This window comes from Passer montanus, unplaced genomic scaffold, assembly GCF_014805655.1.
Source record: "Passer montanus isolate IOZ18808 unplaced genomic scaffold, ASM1480565v1 scaffold85, whole genome shotgun sequence".
Lineage (NCBI taxonomy): Eukaryota > Metazoa > Chordata > Aves > Passeriformes > Passeridae > Passer > Passer montanus.
This window is the reverse complement of record NW_024373812.1, coordinates 1,531,646-1,549,747: the sequence shown is the minus strand read 5'-3', so window position 1 is coordinate 1,549,747 and position 18,102 is coordinate 1,531,646. Positions and strand designations below refer to the sequence as shown.

Here is an 18,102-nt window from a genome sequence, read left to right as displayed (position 1 = left end):
CATTTTTTTGAAGATGCAGACAGATAAGGAATGTCGTTCCCAGAAGTATTCTTAACTAATAAGCCGTAATATCATTCTCTCCTTATACACACATTTTCATTCAAAGACTCCCAAAACTACTTCTCCAATATTGATACGCTCCTCTCTCCTAACTCCCTTTTTGTTTTTCCTTCAGGAGTCTGCTATAACAATTGATAACTATTATGCAAAATTAATCACTTTGAAAGGAACCGAGCTGATTGTTACACTAAGAAAACAAACCTATTTTAAAAAGCAACCAAAACATTAAAAAAAAATCCTCTCCCCATGATTCTTTTGAGAATATCCCAACTTGAATGTTTTGCTTTTAAAGTTCTGTTTCGACTCTGAGATTTAACAGCCTCTTGTGGAGCTAGTCCCTTAATGAGTTTACCTAATTTCTTTATGAAATCTTTTATAATTCTGGCTTCTACAAAGTTTTGAAGCTGTTAATTTCATAACAGAGTTCTATTGTGAGTGAAAAGTACTCTTACTTTGTTGGCATCACTTACTCCCCATGCTATGGAAATTTTTTTTTCCTTTACCATAATTTACCATGGGTAAATTCATCTACCCATCCCCCCCATCATTACATTCCACCTCAGTCTTCTCTCTTTCAGGATGAAAATTCCCAGTACAACGTGACTTCCCTCATAAGGAAACTTTAAAAGTAGTTTCCCTTCTTTCTGCTTTTTTCTATAGTACACAGATGCTGGAGGCAGAAGAAAATCTCTTCCTCTACTTAGAGAGAGCTCCACTCTGCCTAATAAGTTCATTGAAGAGAAAGAAAATAAAAGAGTAGAGCAGAGGTACTTACCACGACTGTCAAAGTGAAGCCAGCGCAGACTAAACATATTGGTAAGGCAATTGCTATCCTAACATCAACAGAAAGAGGGCACTCCCCACAGTCTGCTGGACAGATAGAGCAGCCTTCTTCTTCCTCACAAAAGCCATCTCCACAGACTGTTTAGAAAACAAAACATTTTGAGGCAGTTTCATCCATCAACAAGATTGCATTCAGATTTAAAAACGGGGTTCTTGACCTGGGAAACCTCAGAGTCCCAGAAAGAATAAATTTTGAAGAACAATCTGAATTTCTGAAGTAGTACAGGTTCTCTTTCATCAGGTTGAATGTTAATTACATCTGAGCCTTTAACATGTTTTGTGTATAAATCACTTCATCACTATTGTGTTTCTCGTTATCCACACTTTTTTTTCTGAAACTCAAAGCTCTTCCAGGCCAGCATTTTCTTTTGCATTCCTTGTATTTAATCCAGCATTTGTGATTCCAGGAAGCCAGGGACCCTTCCTCAGCAGCAGCAGCAAAAGACACTGGGGACTGCAGAAAGAAATCTTGCAAGTATATATATATATATACACACACATCAAGTATTTCCTTTACTTTACTCCAAGGTCTTATATAAATTATCACCAATATTAGATGTAATTTAAAACAAAAGTCTTAAATAACAGAAGTCCTTCTCCCATGTCTTGAATGGTCTTTCAATTTTACCTCTAAGATTAAACTAATATCATGCTGTACTTCAGGCTTGAGAGGTGAGCTGAAGGTATTATTCTGTCATTATGTAATTTTTTTTAAAATCAAAAAAACAAAACTAAAAAAATCTACTACTCAGTAATAATTCTGTTTCAGCCTCACTAATTCCAGTATAATACCAAGATAATAACAGAAGTCACTTTCTCTCTCAGGGGTAGAGCTGCATTTTTTACAATTTCTTCTCTGATATATTGTAAGTTTCCTGGAAAATTCAGCTGCATTTACTTTGAAATGAGTAGAAAATTCTATAGATAAATACTTCTATTCACACTGGAGTTGCTTTGTGGGTTTTTTTTCTTTTTTTTCTGTAACATTGTGAAATATATTCTCACACTTCCAGAAGAGTAGCTAACAAAGTATTATGATGACACTTCTGTTTTAGCCAATAACTTTCTTCAGGTTGTGTGTTTAATTTATTAAACAAGTCCACTTTCAAAATTTGACATCACTAAGAGAATTGCTACAGTCATTTCTGCTTCCCTCCATACAGGTATACTAAAGAGAATGGAAGACTGATGCCCTTGGGAACAATTTTTGATGGGAACAACAGAACCAATATGGATTTCTACCTTTCCAATATGTTTAAGACTAGTCTGCTCCCCTTCAGGGGAAAAGTGTCTGGATTCTCAGAACACTAGCTGGAGGAATATTCTCACATTCCTGAGAACTGCAGACAAGCCTTGTAATACCTGAAGCCATTGGTCATGGTATTTGACTACTTATTTGACAAGAGTGGCTTTCTACTGTTCCAGATTAATACAACTGTTAGAAGCCCAAACACTTTTTCAGACTTCAGTGTTATGTGAAGAAGAATTTCAGAAACACATTTGTGTATTTTTAAAGACAGGCTGGGGTAGGAATTGCTTTTGCTCTTGATAACTATTCATGAATGACAATAGCATTGAGATTTGCAGTCAATAAGAAATTAGCTCACATTTTCATTTTATATCATACCTACTGCAGGAAGGACTGTGGTTTTTGCTTCCAGGGCAGCTTGGATTCTCCCAACTCTGATGTGTGCGATGAGAGAAGTCACACCCACATGAACTAAAACAACCTGTGAAACAAGTGAACAAACCAGCAAGCCTCAAAACTTCACTAGCAGTAAGTAGGCATTTACAACAAGGACTGACTGCCTGTGGTAACCTTCAGAAGAATTTGTGCATTTCTTTCAAAATCAGGAGAGACAGCTCTTGTGAGAAAGACTGATCTGATTCCCTTCCTGGTGTGTCTTCTTCTCACCATGTAGTGCTATCAGCCCTGTGCATTCTGCCATGTATGCTTTCCTGCTATTTCTTTCAGGTAGAACCTCCCTTATGGTCATATGAACCTGCATCACAGTCCAGTCAGTAGTGAAATGTATTTTTAGTGTGGACCTCAAATGGACAGATGATGCTATTCATTTCCCTGCCATCCCCACTCCCTCCACTAACTACCTAAGGTGTAAAGATACCTTACTTGACTTCCAAATCAAGTCAGTTGGGAATTGATAGTACTCAATTTTCAATTGATAATTGATATGTATAATATAGATAATAACACATAGATATAAATGAAATAGGGAACATGCTTGTGAACTGCATTAAATTACTAGCAAGTAAGATCCAAAAAGAACAAATCAGGTAAAATCCTATACGCAATAAATATACTTTACCTTGGCAGTCCAATTCCTTTGGCTCATTTTTCCAGCAGTAGACAAAGTGTGAGTAAATATCTGACCATCATCTGGGATCCATGGACCACATATTCCTCCTTTAGCCTTTAGTAGACATATTGCTTATGTCAGTATACCATAATACAATGAAAGTCCTAGCTCCTCCTCTCTTACTTTCTTAAAATTACTTATGTTGTCTAACAGCAAATAAAGTTCTATTTTATAACCAAAACTATCAAAATGCCAAAACACAAGCAACACTGTTCTATGACAAAATAACAGAGAAGTAATTGTTCCTATATTCAGTTAAGATCTCACATATACTGTTATTTCTTAAAATATGAGCCTCTGTAGTGTATTCATAGAATGAGTGTTCTTAAGATGCTGGTTCACTTTCTTGGATTTCCTGCGCTAGAATCAGAACCAGAATTTTATTCCACTTACAATATTTTTCTCAAGAGGTTTTACTGAAGTGTTACTTTTGATACAGCAGCTTTTTTTTCCTTTTTCTTTAATGAGGAAGGGAGGCACAGCTTCAGGGCCTGTTTGCAGAACATTTCTCAATAAAGCTATTAAGATGTCAACCTCCTACAACTGCAAACATGGAGGATTCATTTTGGCTGTCCAAGTCTTGTAGTTTTTTGTTTACTTGAAAGGATTAAATCTGTCTCCTAATTCCAGATAAATTTTCAGACATTTCTTTTGAAGGACTGTAAGTAATAGACCAAGTCAAAAGAAATGGAGCACATTAACAAAAATAAAATGTTTTAGAATACATGACACTGAAAAAAATAAAGCAATGAAAACCCAAACTCCTCTCAAACAATGGAAAAAACTTACTTTGAAGTTTTTGTTCAATCTTATGCAGTGATAGTCAACTCTGTAACAGTCAAATAGCTCAGAGTTCCTTTAAGCAGAAACTCTAACATTTAGAGTACTATGAAGAAACCAGATGATGCATGTTGGTGAACATGCTTTTGCCATTTCCACACCATAATTTCAAGCAGAACTCATTGTGAAAATAGAAATAATAGAGAGGTTACCTAAGCAGTGGTATGTTGAAGTTTTTACTATGGTTCTAGACAAAAATTTTGATGTGATGGTTCCAGCAGGGATTCTTCTTTTAAACCAAAGCCCTGGTGTCAGCTAAGGTTTTCGGGGAATCATTAATAAAACACATCCTCAAGAAAGACTGCCAAGAAGCAAACTAGAGCTGTTGTGGAGGCATTAGACCTTCACACATAAAGGTATATGAAACAGCTGCAATTTGTGTAGGCTAGGCTTCCTATTACACCACCTTTGATCACAAAGAATGTGTCACATTTCCAGAAGGGAGACTAACTAGAAAAACTGGGCAGCTGCATGCTCTTATGCAGGGTAAGGCTTACTTCACAGATTAAAAAAAAAAAGTGCTCCAAACTGTATTTTTAGATCAGAACTTTAAGTAGTTATTCAAAGAGGGATAGGCCAAGAAGACAGGCTAAGAATGGATCTTGCCTTCACTGCATGAACAAATTTTGTTCTCTTGTATTTAGATTTTTGATTTTTTTTTCTCTGATACAATGAAGAAAAATCATTCCATCTCAGGACACAAGTAAACAGGCTTCAGTTCTACAAGTCACCGCCGGTAATATTCATCCCCCACCCCCCAACTCCAGTAATCCAAGCAAATTATTCACACTCACTCTATAAAAGAGAGACTGGAATACATCCAACTGAAAATTTGCCTTGTTTGTTTTAGATTGCAGTGATCTGTCTTTCTTTCTCTCTTGGCTGCACAGCAGTCCAAGTCAGGTAAACTCAGAGAGATGAAACTGGTCCCACCAATGGGAAATTCTGAATACTGCCTTGCAGCCTCAGTATCCAGTGCAAAAAAATTTCTAAGACTGACAGACATTGCCACAGTGGTTTTAGTGAACCAGAATTTGTGAATATATAGCAAACTATATAAATTTGGTCTAATTGTAATCACAGAAGTACTTCATGAACTTGAACCTGCTTATTACAATGATGTCTCAGCCAGTAGCAAGAACAGAGGACATGATGCTGCACATCCCACTAACCATGAAGGCCAAAGGACAGGAATGTATGTTGGCATGGTAGACACAGCAGTTGTCCCCGTTTGCATCTTTCCATCTGGCAGGACAGTCATGCTCCTCACAGAATTCCTTTGCAGCAGTAGCATTGCTAACAAGCAGGAGAAAGAGAAAAACTTTTACATCCATTCCTCATTCACAAAAATTGCAAAAACCACATGAGAGCTTGCTCTTTATCCTACACAGAGAAAGCAGCAAAAATATATGAAATAAACACTGTTGAACCATTTATTTATTTTTGTCTTCTAGTTGAAACGTTCCTGGAGCTCTAGAGATTGTTTTCAACTGGACTGTTCTCCAAAACAACTTTGGAAAACTCATTCCTGAAAGCTGAATGTATTCACATCAAAATGTGTGATGCAACACTGTTTCCTCAGTTACACTTTCAGTGGTTATCACTCTAATAAATCAAGCTGTAAGACAAAATTGTTTTCTGCAAACATGATTTATTCAGATACAGCCAGAATCAACTGCAGTTCAGCTGAAATGTTATGCACTTTTGTTGGATATTTATAAAACAATTTCAGAATACAGGATTTATTTTTTGGTTTCTTCTTAATGAAAGAATTAGTCAACAATGAGTAGATCTAAAACAGCAGGCTTTGTTTATTATGAGAAGACTGTGTTTTTTATAACAAATAAACAAAACGACAAAGCAATAGGTTAACATAGATTGTACTTGTGGCCAGATTTACAAGGGCATAGACATATTTGAAACATGAGATAAGCAAATATGTCAACCTCCAAAGCACCCAAACAGATAAAATACTAAAATTTATTAGCCTTTGAGTCCATGCTGGAAGTTAAGAAAAATAATTAATTAATTTGGTGTCTAATTCCATAATCTACTTTTCTTTAGCACTCCTTTTCAAAATTTATCCAGTATTCTGTACTTTTTATTCAATAACTTCATCATGGCTTTATCCAATTACATCGATGCCATTATATTGACTTGCCAACGTCAGGTATATTTGGCTCAGCCATGGTAACCTTTACTGTCAACCAGACAACCTAGACAAAATGAGATGCAAATTTGATCCCTTTGCAAACTGAAGCATAGATTTATCTATCTTTTTATAAAATATTTGCCATCTGTCTCTATGTTCAAGGTGTGTACAAGTGCATAAAAAAGCAGACTTTTCCAAGTTCCTTACTGATTTGAGGGAGTGGGTGTCCCAGGGAAGACTAGGAAAATCAGATTCATACCAAGCAGTCAAAAAACATGCTTCATGCTTAAGTTCTCAGAACTATTAGCAGCCATACATTTCAGAAAATGTGATAAACAAATTTTAAGCAGTTTTTAAACATAGTATATACATAACAAAATAATAAAAAACATAATCTTTTTCAAATAGACTATGGATCATCTTTCAGTATGAAATAAAATAACTCAGGCTAACAGACCTTACAAACTGAACTTTGCAATGTGAAGATGCAGGCAGAGAAAAATGTTCTGTAAACATCTCTTACACAACAGCACAGAAAGTGGGGTCCCACCATCTGTCTCAGGTGTTCCTATATAGGAATAGAGAATTGCAACTTACAGACGAAAGCATGAAATCAGAGTGTACAGCCCCTGGGTTTATAGATTCAGATCTGTAGATCTGGAGCTGCACCCCTACATATTCTCTAACTACTGACGTCCAGAGTCTGTCACTAAGACACTGTGTGAGCTGACATATAAGTTTTTGGAGTGATTTTAATCCCACAGAAATCAAGCACGGTTGACCACTGAATTAAATGGATTCAGGGCTGGACTAGCTCTTTTTCACATCCATGTTGTGCACTTGAATCATACTTATGATTGAAATGAGTATAAGATACAGAGAGCCTGTGACTCATGATTAAACTTCAGCTATAAATTCAATGTGTAGAGAAGGCAAGAAGTGATGTCCAGAATTGCAGTGTGACAGTAGTGATGTGTCCTGTCTCTGACCTAGCAGGCAAACATGCCATGATGGCTAGTCTGAGAGCAAAAGGAAAAACAGCAGGGCAAACAGAGCTATGAGAGATCTCAAAAGATGGAAGGAAATAATGAAGAATTCCAGAGTGTCTTCCAATTATATCACTGAATATGTACACACAAAATCCTCATATACTTATGACCATGATTGCATTTTTATAAGAAGAAATACCTGTGGGAAAGTATTCCATTTTGCACAGCATATTGATAAAAACTGTCTGAAGCGAAGACGGCATAGGTCACGTTGAAGGATTCCCCACTCACAGCCTTTTCTGGAGGCCTTTGCACCCATGACATCTCCAGCCCTAGAAACAGTGCAATCATGGTCAGATTTGCTATATATTTTTACTTAACAGATACATACAAATGTAAAACTTTCTGTGTAGTGATTTTCATCTATTCATAGGTTCACAGAGTAGTTTGGGTTAAAGATCATCTAGTCCCTCCCCCCCCTGCCATGGGCTGGGACACCTTCTAGTAGACCAGGTTGCTCAAAGCCCCATCAAGCCTGGCCTTCAACATTTTCTGAGATGGGGCATCCTCAGCTTCTCTGGGCAGCCTGCTCGAGTGCTTCACAACTCTCTGAGTAACCCTCTCAGTATTCTCCAATTATTTTCTGAGCCAAAAAGAGTCATGCAAGTATTGTAGCGGCTGTATTGGTAAATACAAGCGCACATTAACTGAAGAGTTCTGACACTCAGACCAAGCAGTTGGAGAAATGCAACAAAAAATCTGCTCAACTTGTGTAAACTAACTTTGCTTCCAGTATATAGCATTGCTGTTTGTTCTGGTATATTTGGTTTCCTCTTTTGATCAGGCAATATTGATCTTAATTCTCGTCTGTTTTCACTAAGACACACCTTATTATGGAACAGAACAGACAACTCTACCACACACAAAATTCAGTCAAAACCCTTAAACTCATGAAACATAAATTACATATACTAATAATTACATATTTAAGAATGCATTATCATGTGATGGAGCCATATGGCATCTAGAACAGAGGACAGTGGAAGGAGTGCTATCAGACATCTCTTATTTTCCATGTTCACAATTTTAACTGGGAAAGATGATTTACCCCCATCATATCTCTCGTCCTCTGGGCCTGAGAATGAAGAGAAAAGCTGGGAGAAGTCTTAAATCCATAAACTTAACACCATCAAAATCTTCCCAGTGCACTCACCTACCTTTTTGTCTGTTGTTGGATGAAGGTTTTAATATGCACCCTATCAAATTACTTACATAATGAAACTATGTAACTCAGTTTGCCAGGAAATATTAAATTCCTTCTGCAGAGGACTGGTAAACCTGCCTTACAAGACATCTAATTCTTTTGTTCTTGTTGTGCGGTTATGACCTCTTTTGTTTCTCATACTTGTTTTAACAAGTATGTTCTTCACTTGCACTGTACTGAAACCGTTATTTTCCCCCTAATTTACTATCAGATTTAACTAGGCAATTTGTAAAATAATCTCAATTTCCCTTGATAATCTCCCTTGTAAAGTAAAAACTCATTTTAATTGCTAACATTACGTGCAAAACTATAACACAAAGATTTTTTAAAAAGCTAGTGTGATTTCTACTAAAAGGTAAGAGAGTTGAGCTTCAAAGAATATATGAGAATGAAGACAAAAGGTCAACACAAATTTCAGTTAAATTATTTTCTACTTCCTTATAAAGGTCTCACAAAGGTAAACCAAGCTCTTCTTTCAATGACAGTTACTCCCACATATAAAAGCTTTGAAAATCTTTTTTAATTCCACAGCAATGAGGCTACAGTGTATGTGTTTTGTTTTGCTTCTAGCAATGCCCAGAAAATGGCAAAGAAAACCTACAAAGAATGGCAGGATAGAACTTGAAGTTCATTCTAAAACTGATTGTAATGGGTATACATTAACTAAGCAACCTCTCACGTTAGTTTTCCTTGTACTTAGTAAAAATAGCTTTAAACAAGGCATCTGTAGTGATAAATAGCTATTTCAATGTTAAACCAAATAGTAAATTCATACAGGGATAAAAGTCTTAGTAGAAATTATCTACAAAGTCTCTGAACTTCATTGTTCCAAGAGAATTAATTGAAGAATGTTTAACTGTAACATTGAGATAAGAGTGTGACGCAGCAGTATATCTCCTGGAGTGTTTTATTAGAACCACCTTCTGAGGTACTCTTGTTTTTTTTTTCTAAAAACCCTATTGAATGCTTGTCTCCAGTCCTACCTTTTACAACATAAACAAACCATTCCTTTACATCAGTTATTTATTTGTTACAAAGTCACAAGATCACAGAAGAGTTGAATTTGGAAGGCACCCACAGAAATCATTCAGTCCAAGCCTGTGTTGCTCAAGGCAGGGTCATCTCAAGGATGTTTCTCTAGTATTTGTCTAGTTGGTTTTAAAAATCTCCAAGAATGGAGAAGCCACAACCTTTCTGAGAAACATGCCCTACTGCTTTATAACCCCTAGAGTATAAGAAACTTAAATTCAATTTTACACATATCAGTTGCTCCTTAATTAGTTTTTTTTTCTCAATAAATTGCCAATATAAAATTTGTTGTGGTTGTTGTTGATATCTCATATGTAAATTAATTTTGGAAACTGGCAGGAGTAAGTGGTTAAAGTCTCAGGGTTTTTTAGGTACTCATGGAAGAGTTTTGTGCAAGGTGGAAAAGCACAATGTAGAATCAGTGATTTTGGTTACTGTCTTACTGATCAAGCACAGTACACTTTTGCAATGTCACTGCGAAATTTCAGCAATTAGATTTGCTACAATGCTGCGCTGCTTCCATGCTTTGTTTGGATTAAGTTCCATTTGGTTTTCTAATGAGAAAGAAAATGTTTTCAGTTTCTCTCTGGGCAAATGGATACAGCTGTTGTTATTACTTTTCTGTTGGAACAAAGGTATACTGGACAAAGTATACCTTTGTTCCAACAGAACAAAGTATCTTTAATTGTTTTCTTTCACTTGTTTCTCTAGGAAGAGAGGTTGTCACTGATTTAGATGCTTTTCACCACGGATAACATCCGTCATGAGTAAGCTATTATTATGAATACTTCAGTCTTGGGGTTTCAGCCATACCCCAAGAAAGACACCTAGCCTTCTTTATGACTCGCTCACCTCCGCAGTCCAGCATGTTATACTCATCTGGACTTTCCAAGGGCCAACAGTCATAGTCTTTGTTATCTAAATCATGCCACCCCTCCACTAATACCACGTGCCAGAAAAAAAGAAAAAAAAAAAAAAAAGAGTCAAAAAAAGATAATATTAGAAAAGGGAAAGGATGGATTCCATCTCCTAAGTTTACAATCCTTCTTCAGAAATCAAACAAAATGCACAAACATAGGCTGACATTTTTTGACCTCTCTAACTTCTGGAGGGAAATAGGAAAAAAAAATAAATTCATACAAACACAACCAGTACGTTATTTTGATTTGTCCGGGAGCTGGCATGAAACAGTTAGGGGACTTAACTAATCTTTCTCTCCCAAAATGGTTCTTTATAAAGAGCAGATGGTTCTAGGACCATATGCAGAGAGACAGTTTATTTAAAGAAGTTTTTGGATTTTTTTGTTTGCTCAGTTTCTTTTAATCTTTCATACCTAGAATCTTTGAAGGAGTAATTTTTTCTTATACTTTTAATAACAAGAAAAATTTTAGCCATATAAATGTTAATATACACAATGACACAAAAAATAAGAATTGCGTAAGCCTATTATAGGTAGAACACAGCATCACAATAGCACACAGATTGAATTGTAACAGTAATAAAATATACACTAAATATGTCTATATAATACATTATAACAGATTATATTAGGCATGTATTAAAAAATACACTTTAGGGTGTATATTAACAGATCAGAATACTCTATGATATTGCACTCTAGGCTTATTCTATTTCTAGTAAAAGATAGTAGTTTCTACTCATGCAATCTGCTATTGTTTTTCTATATATTATTAAAGCATAATCATCTGTTGTATTGTGCAATTGCTTATCACAACACAATATGACTATAACAAGATAGAATGGTACAACTTATTTTTCCAATATAACTTCCACTGCTCTTGTTTTCCACATTACTAATACAAAAATCAATGACTAGTATAAATAGCTGTTTCACTGCAATAAGCCATATACAGTTCTTTCTGAACCCACAGATCAGAGGATTAAGTTCTGGTAAGCAGATCTAAATAGACCTACCAAAAAACTGAGGAGGCTTCGGAGCTCTACAGCTGGTGATTTGACAGCTCCCATGCTCCCTAATGTGCACCCAGCTCAACAAGTGTCAGGGCTGCTTCTGATGTTGCTGTTGCTCCTGAATTAGATACCCTTGCCTAAGAAGGGGGTTGCTAGGCAAGCTGATCCTGGCAACTCCAGCTGCTGCAGCTGTTCTGCCTCTTCCTTCCCTCTTCCACTTCACAGTGCAGGGTGGAAATACCCCTCTGAAACCCTTCCAAAAGTCCCCATTTGTTTTAGGGCCAGGCCCACCCTCCTGAAATTTGTGCCCCTGACTGCTTAAAACTAGAAAACCAACTGGGAGGATTTTCTTGCAGGGCTTTGTCAAACATGAGCAGCATCCAACCCTCAGGCAGATGAATTGATGCTGTGGACATAAACAGAGAGACATGGCTGAGCCCAAAGAAGAAGCATATAAACACCAAGGCAAGCAAAAGCTGCCAGTATAAGAGGAACAGTAAGGCTGACCAGCTTCCTGAGCTTCCTTCCAACCTGAATTGTATGAGACTCTGTGACTTCAATTTCTCAGTCCCTGAAGGTATAGGACAACTTCTATCCAAATGTCCTGCTACATACACAGGTGAAACAGACTTCTATGTAGTGACGCTGGTAGAGCAAAGACATAGATGTATCCATTAATATCTTTGTTCGCTGAAGCCCTGCCAATACAAATCTTCAGTTGTGATTCAGCTCTCCAGAATATTTCTCTATATTGTCTCTTGAATTCTGTCTCTCAGCACAATGTAAAATTAAGAATCTTAGTTAAACTGCTTGAATTTCACTATGTCTTACATCAAAATGGCAGGAAAAAGACTGCAATGTGTGCCCAGATAATCTTGAAAGAGCTGTAGATGAATTAAAAAATCTGTTTGGCTTCACTCATTAAAGAGCTATTCATATAAACTATATGTTTTAGGTTGAAATTTTATGTTTGTTGTGAGATGCTAAACCTCATGTATGTTTTGTCTTCCTGTGCTATGATAGATATCACTATGTGGAAGTCTTGTAGAGAATTTTTTTTTTGTAAATTTATCTACTTAAAACAGCCCACTTATGTTAACATCTTGAAGAGATTTTATTGGCCGTGTTTTAGAATGTCTTTGGCAGGGAAGTTAAGGATTATAACTTGTAAGATACTATGGAACCCAAAAAATTTCCGGACTGATCCTATTTTCTTTAATTGGACTGACAAATATTCAGATGACATTGATTATTATCATTATTCTCAAGTACTGTAAATATCATACATTACATTTACAGCTACTTGTCTGTCACCTCATTCAGAATTCCTGGAGAATGGCCACATGTACTTGTGAATCTTGGATTAAAGATGGACAGACAGGAATGACTGTCAATTGTCTGATTTAACAATTTATTCCAGCTACTTTAGTTGATTTAACAATGTATCCCAGCTACCTGAGATGCACATTACCACCTCTAATTGAAGCGGAGAAGCACTGGAAATTTTAAAAACAAAACCAGTGCAATATAAATATATAAACCTTTGTAAGAAGGATTGATAGCTCAGTGAGCAACATATTCTTCAGCTCTCCCCACAACTCTCTAGACATAAAAGAAATCAGACATTTTAATAAAGTGAAGTACTCATCTTAATAATAATTGCTTTACATTTGCCCCTTTTACTATTTGTAAGTTATATGCTCAAGTTACATAACTTGAGTTAATATCCTGCCATTCTATCATACCACAGATGAGTTTATTATCACAGCCTCACCCATTCTAGCATAGATTAAGTGAAATCTATGTACTGCTGCTTGACTTGCTTAGTGCAATAACACTGAGTTTTTGGTTTCTTCTCTTCAAAGGATCTCTTAATCTGAAAAAAAAAAAAAAGAAACAACCCAAAACAAGTCATTTCTACTGATTGAAATAAAAATTATCAAATCACTTTATGTTTACAGATGTATTTATATTATGCTGACTGTACTCAGACAGTCCCTTAAGCGACATTATTTCCATTTCAGTAATTAGCACAACAAAAACTTCTACTATGAAAGCAAGAGAGGCAAAATAAAGATATTTCAAAATTTATGACCAAGAGAACTTTAGATATTGTTAAAAACATGCATTCTTGTTGATGTTTCAATAATAATATAACTTGTATACAATTTTTGAAATATTTGTAGCAAATAATAACAACACATACAATATTGCTGAACAAAAGTTGCCACCTATATTCTTTCAAGTATTTTAGGATGGCAATTTGCAGCAGTAAAATTAGTGTGACGAAAGACTCAGATATCCTTGAAAATATTTATTTATTCTGACATTAAAATTTTCCAGATGGTTCTTGTCTTGGAAGCAGGACAAGGATATTGAGTTACAAAAACAAAACAAAAAGCCCAAACAAACAAACAAACAACAACAAAACCCCCAGAAAAGCCATAACAAAAGAACCCCCAAAACCCAAAACAACCCCTCCTAAAACTGCAAACAAAGAAACCAAAAAAGCAAACAACCAACCAAAAATACCCAAACCCAAAAAACGAAATCAATCAAACAAAAAAACCCAAACAAAAATTCAAAAGCCACTATCAGGGTTTATTTGACATTTAAAAATTATGGCATTCCAAATACACCATTTAGCATATTCATGATGACAGTGCTGTGATTTGTGAAATCAGTAGCTACAGCTTTACTTCTTAGCATGTAAAACTCACTTATGCAGAGTATGCTCATCCTGTGCATGGGCTGGCATGCCGCTCAGTGCTCAATGCTAGGAACCGCTCCAGGTTCCTAGCATCTACAGTGATGGAAGATTTTCCATGCTATTCTCATCTTACAATGAAAGCTCCAAAATCATTTTAAACGACATGGAGTCCGAGTGCTTTTCTCACTGGGACCAGCACAGCTTCCCCTGCCCGCGGCGTTTGCTGGGTTTGGCCAGAGCACTCTGACGCTGCTCTCTAGTGGTTTCCAGCAGCACAGCGGCAGGCAGGGTCCCACCGCGTCCCGTCTGGCTCAGGGACAGCTTCCTCCGGATGCACCCACAGCGCTCGGTCTGGTTTAAGGAAAGGCTCCTCTTGATGCACCCACAGCGCACGGTCTGGTGCAAGAAAAGTTCTCTCTCGATGCACAAACTGCTGCAAATGGAGTAGAGAGCAGTAGCGCAGCACAAAACCTGCTCAATTTCAGGTTCTCACCAGGGAGTTCAGAGCAGCAGATGGTGGCCTTCTACACTTGCGCAAGAGCAGAGGGATGCACTGCGCAGCCACAAGAAATTTCCAGGGCTCTGGCGCATGGTCACAGTACCACAGCACAAGAAGTGATCACACCTGCACTGGGTCGCCCTAATAATTTGTTTATGCATTCTCAGCCTGTAGAAAAAGGCTCTTGCTGACCTGTGTAATGCAGCCTTACAGACAAAGGATGTTGACTTTTATCTTGTCAATCCACATTGAAGCAAACAATTACATGTGCAAAAAGAGGCCTTTCAGCATGGGCTTCTTGTTCTCTTCTCATGGTGCTGGTCTTCCAAGCTTTCTTTTGTTTATGGAATGAACTGGACAACTGAATCAAAAGCCTGATCTGGTTACAACTGCTATGATGATGATGATGATGATGACAATTGTTATTATTATGCATTACCTTAAAAGGATTCAGTATTTTCTTCCTCCCACCCTTTGTCTTTTTCTAATCATTCTTGTTGCAAACACTTATTCAAGTAACATACATGTGAGCTCATATGGTTCTGTGAGGTTTACACCTCATCTGAGCCTGGATTAGCAGATTAAAAAAATAACACCTGACTTTCTCCAGAATTACAGATAATTTAATTAAAAGACTAAACATAAGAAGTTGCACAGTAGATTCGTAGTTTCAGAGGTACTGAGTGCCCTCAGTACGTCTGGGAGTGCCCTCCCAGTACTGCTGGGAGATCTGAACAGGTAATAAAGTGTGGTCTGAAGAAATGCTGGAGAGCAGTAAGCAAGATCCTGAGCCTTGCACACACACCATCACTTACCTTTGCAGTACCTCTTCATTTCTCTAATACATTTTTCAAAATATTGAAAGCTTGAGACAATTTTAAAGAGGTCTTAAGCTAAAAAAAAGTAATCATACCTTAAAGAAAGAAGTGATGACATTGGTTTTCAAAGATCTGAAAGGTTAATGTTAGCTGATTGATCTCTGATGGCAGTTTACTTACAGCAGAAGTAGCAGTTACATACGTACACAAAGGAGCAGAGCAGGGAGGCAGTAGGAAAGCAAAAAAGGTAACTACAGCCAGTGAAAATTACAGCAAAGAAACTGCTTATTCTGATGACCACCCACAATGTTGTACAAACCTCAGAAACTAAGAGAAAGCTCAAAAAAGCAAGTGGTATTAATTGGTGAAGATGGCAGGTAATTTTCCCTGCACTCTCAGGTTACTGGGAATACTGAACAAATGAATGCTTTTATAGATGCATTCCTCAGGTTAACTCTAATTCATGATGCATCATAGGAAGGCTTGTTCTGCTGCTGTACTTTGGATTTGGTCTGCGTCACTAAACAAGTCTAAATATTTAGTTTATTTCAAAAATGTTAGAAAATACATCAACACTTGAACTGAAAAGTATCTTGTATACTTCCTCCATGTTGTATGAAGACTGTGACCCAGGACATGTCACAGACTTGAAGAAGAAACATGTTTCCTTAAGAATAAGACTGTTCTCTGTTTAGACAATTCACCAGTACATGAACTATTCTGGAAAAGAACCAAACATTCTAGAATTTTCATGATGTAAACAATATGTAATTTTTCTTCTTCCAAAGAGAAGAGAGAATAATGATAATCTAAAATCCTGCAAGGAAAATACTCACAGGTTAAAAAGTAACAGGTAACAGTGAATATGTCATTAACCAGAGAATAATGATAATCTAAAATCCTGCAAGGAAAATACTCACAGGTAACAGTGAATATGTCATTAACTGAAAATATTGGTGATGTTAGTTATTTGATGTAATATATGACTGAAAGCCTCCAAAGAGACTGGATAAGAAAAAAGGGACTCAGTTCTCAGAAAAGCCACCAAGAGTTTTATTTCCAAAGTAATCCAGGTTAAACTTTAGAAAATCCTAGCCTAGGTACATAACTTACAATAGATTTCTGCAGAAGGGATTTTCCTGAACAAATCTTTGTGTTTCTGATACTGTAACATAGCATGTCACTGCTGCAGCTGTTCAAAGGGCATTCAGCAAGTCTGAGAACATGAGAATGAATTTCAGTTTGTCAGGATGACTGCCTGGGAGGCTTAAGAAGAGTGGGTCCCAGTTCAGCACAGAATAATTTGAGTTTTCCAGCTGAGCAGAACATTACTGATGTTCTCAAATTCCTCCCATCTTTCAGTCCTCCCACACAGGCAGAAACGTTACAGTGCTTAAGAACAGAAACCCTGGCTGCTCTTAAGATCTACTGGAGGACCTGGGTAATAGTGACATACAGCAGCTGTATGTCTTCTTCACCTGCATCATGATCCTCAGATACACTCGTCATTTCACTGGTAGTAGTGGCATTCAACTGAAATCTGCCTTTTACCTGAATAAGTTTTTCCTGTCCTCATCCCTTCTCACTGTATTAGTCATTCCTTCTTCCAGAACTCTTCAATGATTTTCCGAAGATCGTATTTTTACGTACGATTAGTATTGCACATCTATGGACATTGCACACAGCCCTTCTCTCCACCAGAAAGATGCCCTTATAAGCCACAATTGCTTCCACGTTTCTAGGATGTGATATGATCAGGAATTCCTAAGAGACACTGGGAGTTCCCCAAGACAGGGTGTCTCTTAACTGAAGGAACATTGAGCCTTATTGATAATTTCTTTGGACCAATCCAAAAAAGAAAAAGAGATCCAGACTATTTTCTTTCCTCAAGTCATGATAATTTCTGCATATGGCAGGCTATAGAGATGTTTGCCTAACCTGTTTTTAATAATCATTGGAAATGGAGCCTCTAGCCCTTCCTTTGTGGTATAATCCAAGCCTCAGTACACTTCCTTGGTAGAAGGGTTTCTCTATAGCCCCACTAGCTTCTATCTTGCTATAATTTCAGTTCAATACTGATCCCAGCTACACAAAGAACAGTTAGATTGTTCTGTATCCTTTTTAAATGCTCGAAGTCTCCACCACTCTGCTTTCTGACAGTTACTATGTATCAAGATACTTTACACAAATGTATTCTCTCATTTCTTCACAGGAAAAAAAGGATCATCCTATTTTCTGTAACCCAATATGGGAATAAAGGCAGATTTAACAACAACAACAACAACAACAAATAAAAACAGATATTTCAACTGTTTTAACAGTTGAAGTTGAATGAATTAACACTTTGTCCATGGAGTTTTGTATGCAAACAAGTGATTGCAAATGCAGCCTGGGATCACTACCATGCAAACACTCTCATTCTGTAATTACAATACATGTCAGTTATAGAGAAACGTAAAAGTCATGCTTTCTGTTGATAGAGAATTAGTCTCAATAAGCTTTTTTAATCTGTGCCTCAAGTGGAGTAAAACTTCATTTTGCATAATGCCACTTTGTAGAATGTTTTGTGATTGACTAATTGACAGAAG

General features: G+C 36.9%; 1 protein-coding gene across 1 annotated transcript in view; it reads right to left on the bottom strand.

Annotated features, from left to right (window-relative positions):
- Positions 1-17,023, bottom strand: part of LOC120513655 (atrial natriuretic peptide receptor 2-like) — a 40,784-nt gene extending 23,761 nt beyond the window's left edge. The window contains exons 1-9 of the mRNA XM_039733266.1: positions 16,971-17,023; positions 14,494-14,630; positions 10,408-10,494; positions 7,462-7,594; positions 6,287-6,301; positions 5,294-5,417; positions 3,231-3,335; positions 2,531-2,633; positions 836-981 (exon numbers count right to left, since the gene is read on the bottom strand). Of these exons, the coding sequence (XP_039589200.1) occupies positions 836-981; positions 2,531-2,633; positions 3,231-3,335; positions 5,294-5,417; positions 6,287-6,301; positions 7,462-7,594; positions 10,408-10,494; positions 14,494-14,630; positions 16,971-17,023 (903 nt within the window). The remainder of the gene's footprint in view (positions 1-835; positions 982-2,530; positions 2,634-3,230; positions 3,336-5,293; positions 5,418-6,286; positions 6,302-7,461; positions 7,595-10,407; positions 10,495-14,493; positions 14,631-16,970) is intronic.
- Between the last annotated feature and the right edge of the window lie 1,079 nt (positions 17,024-18,102).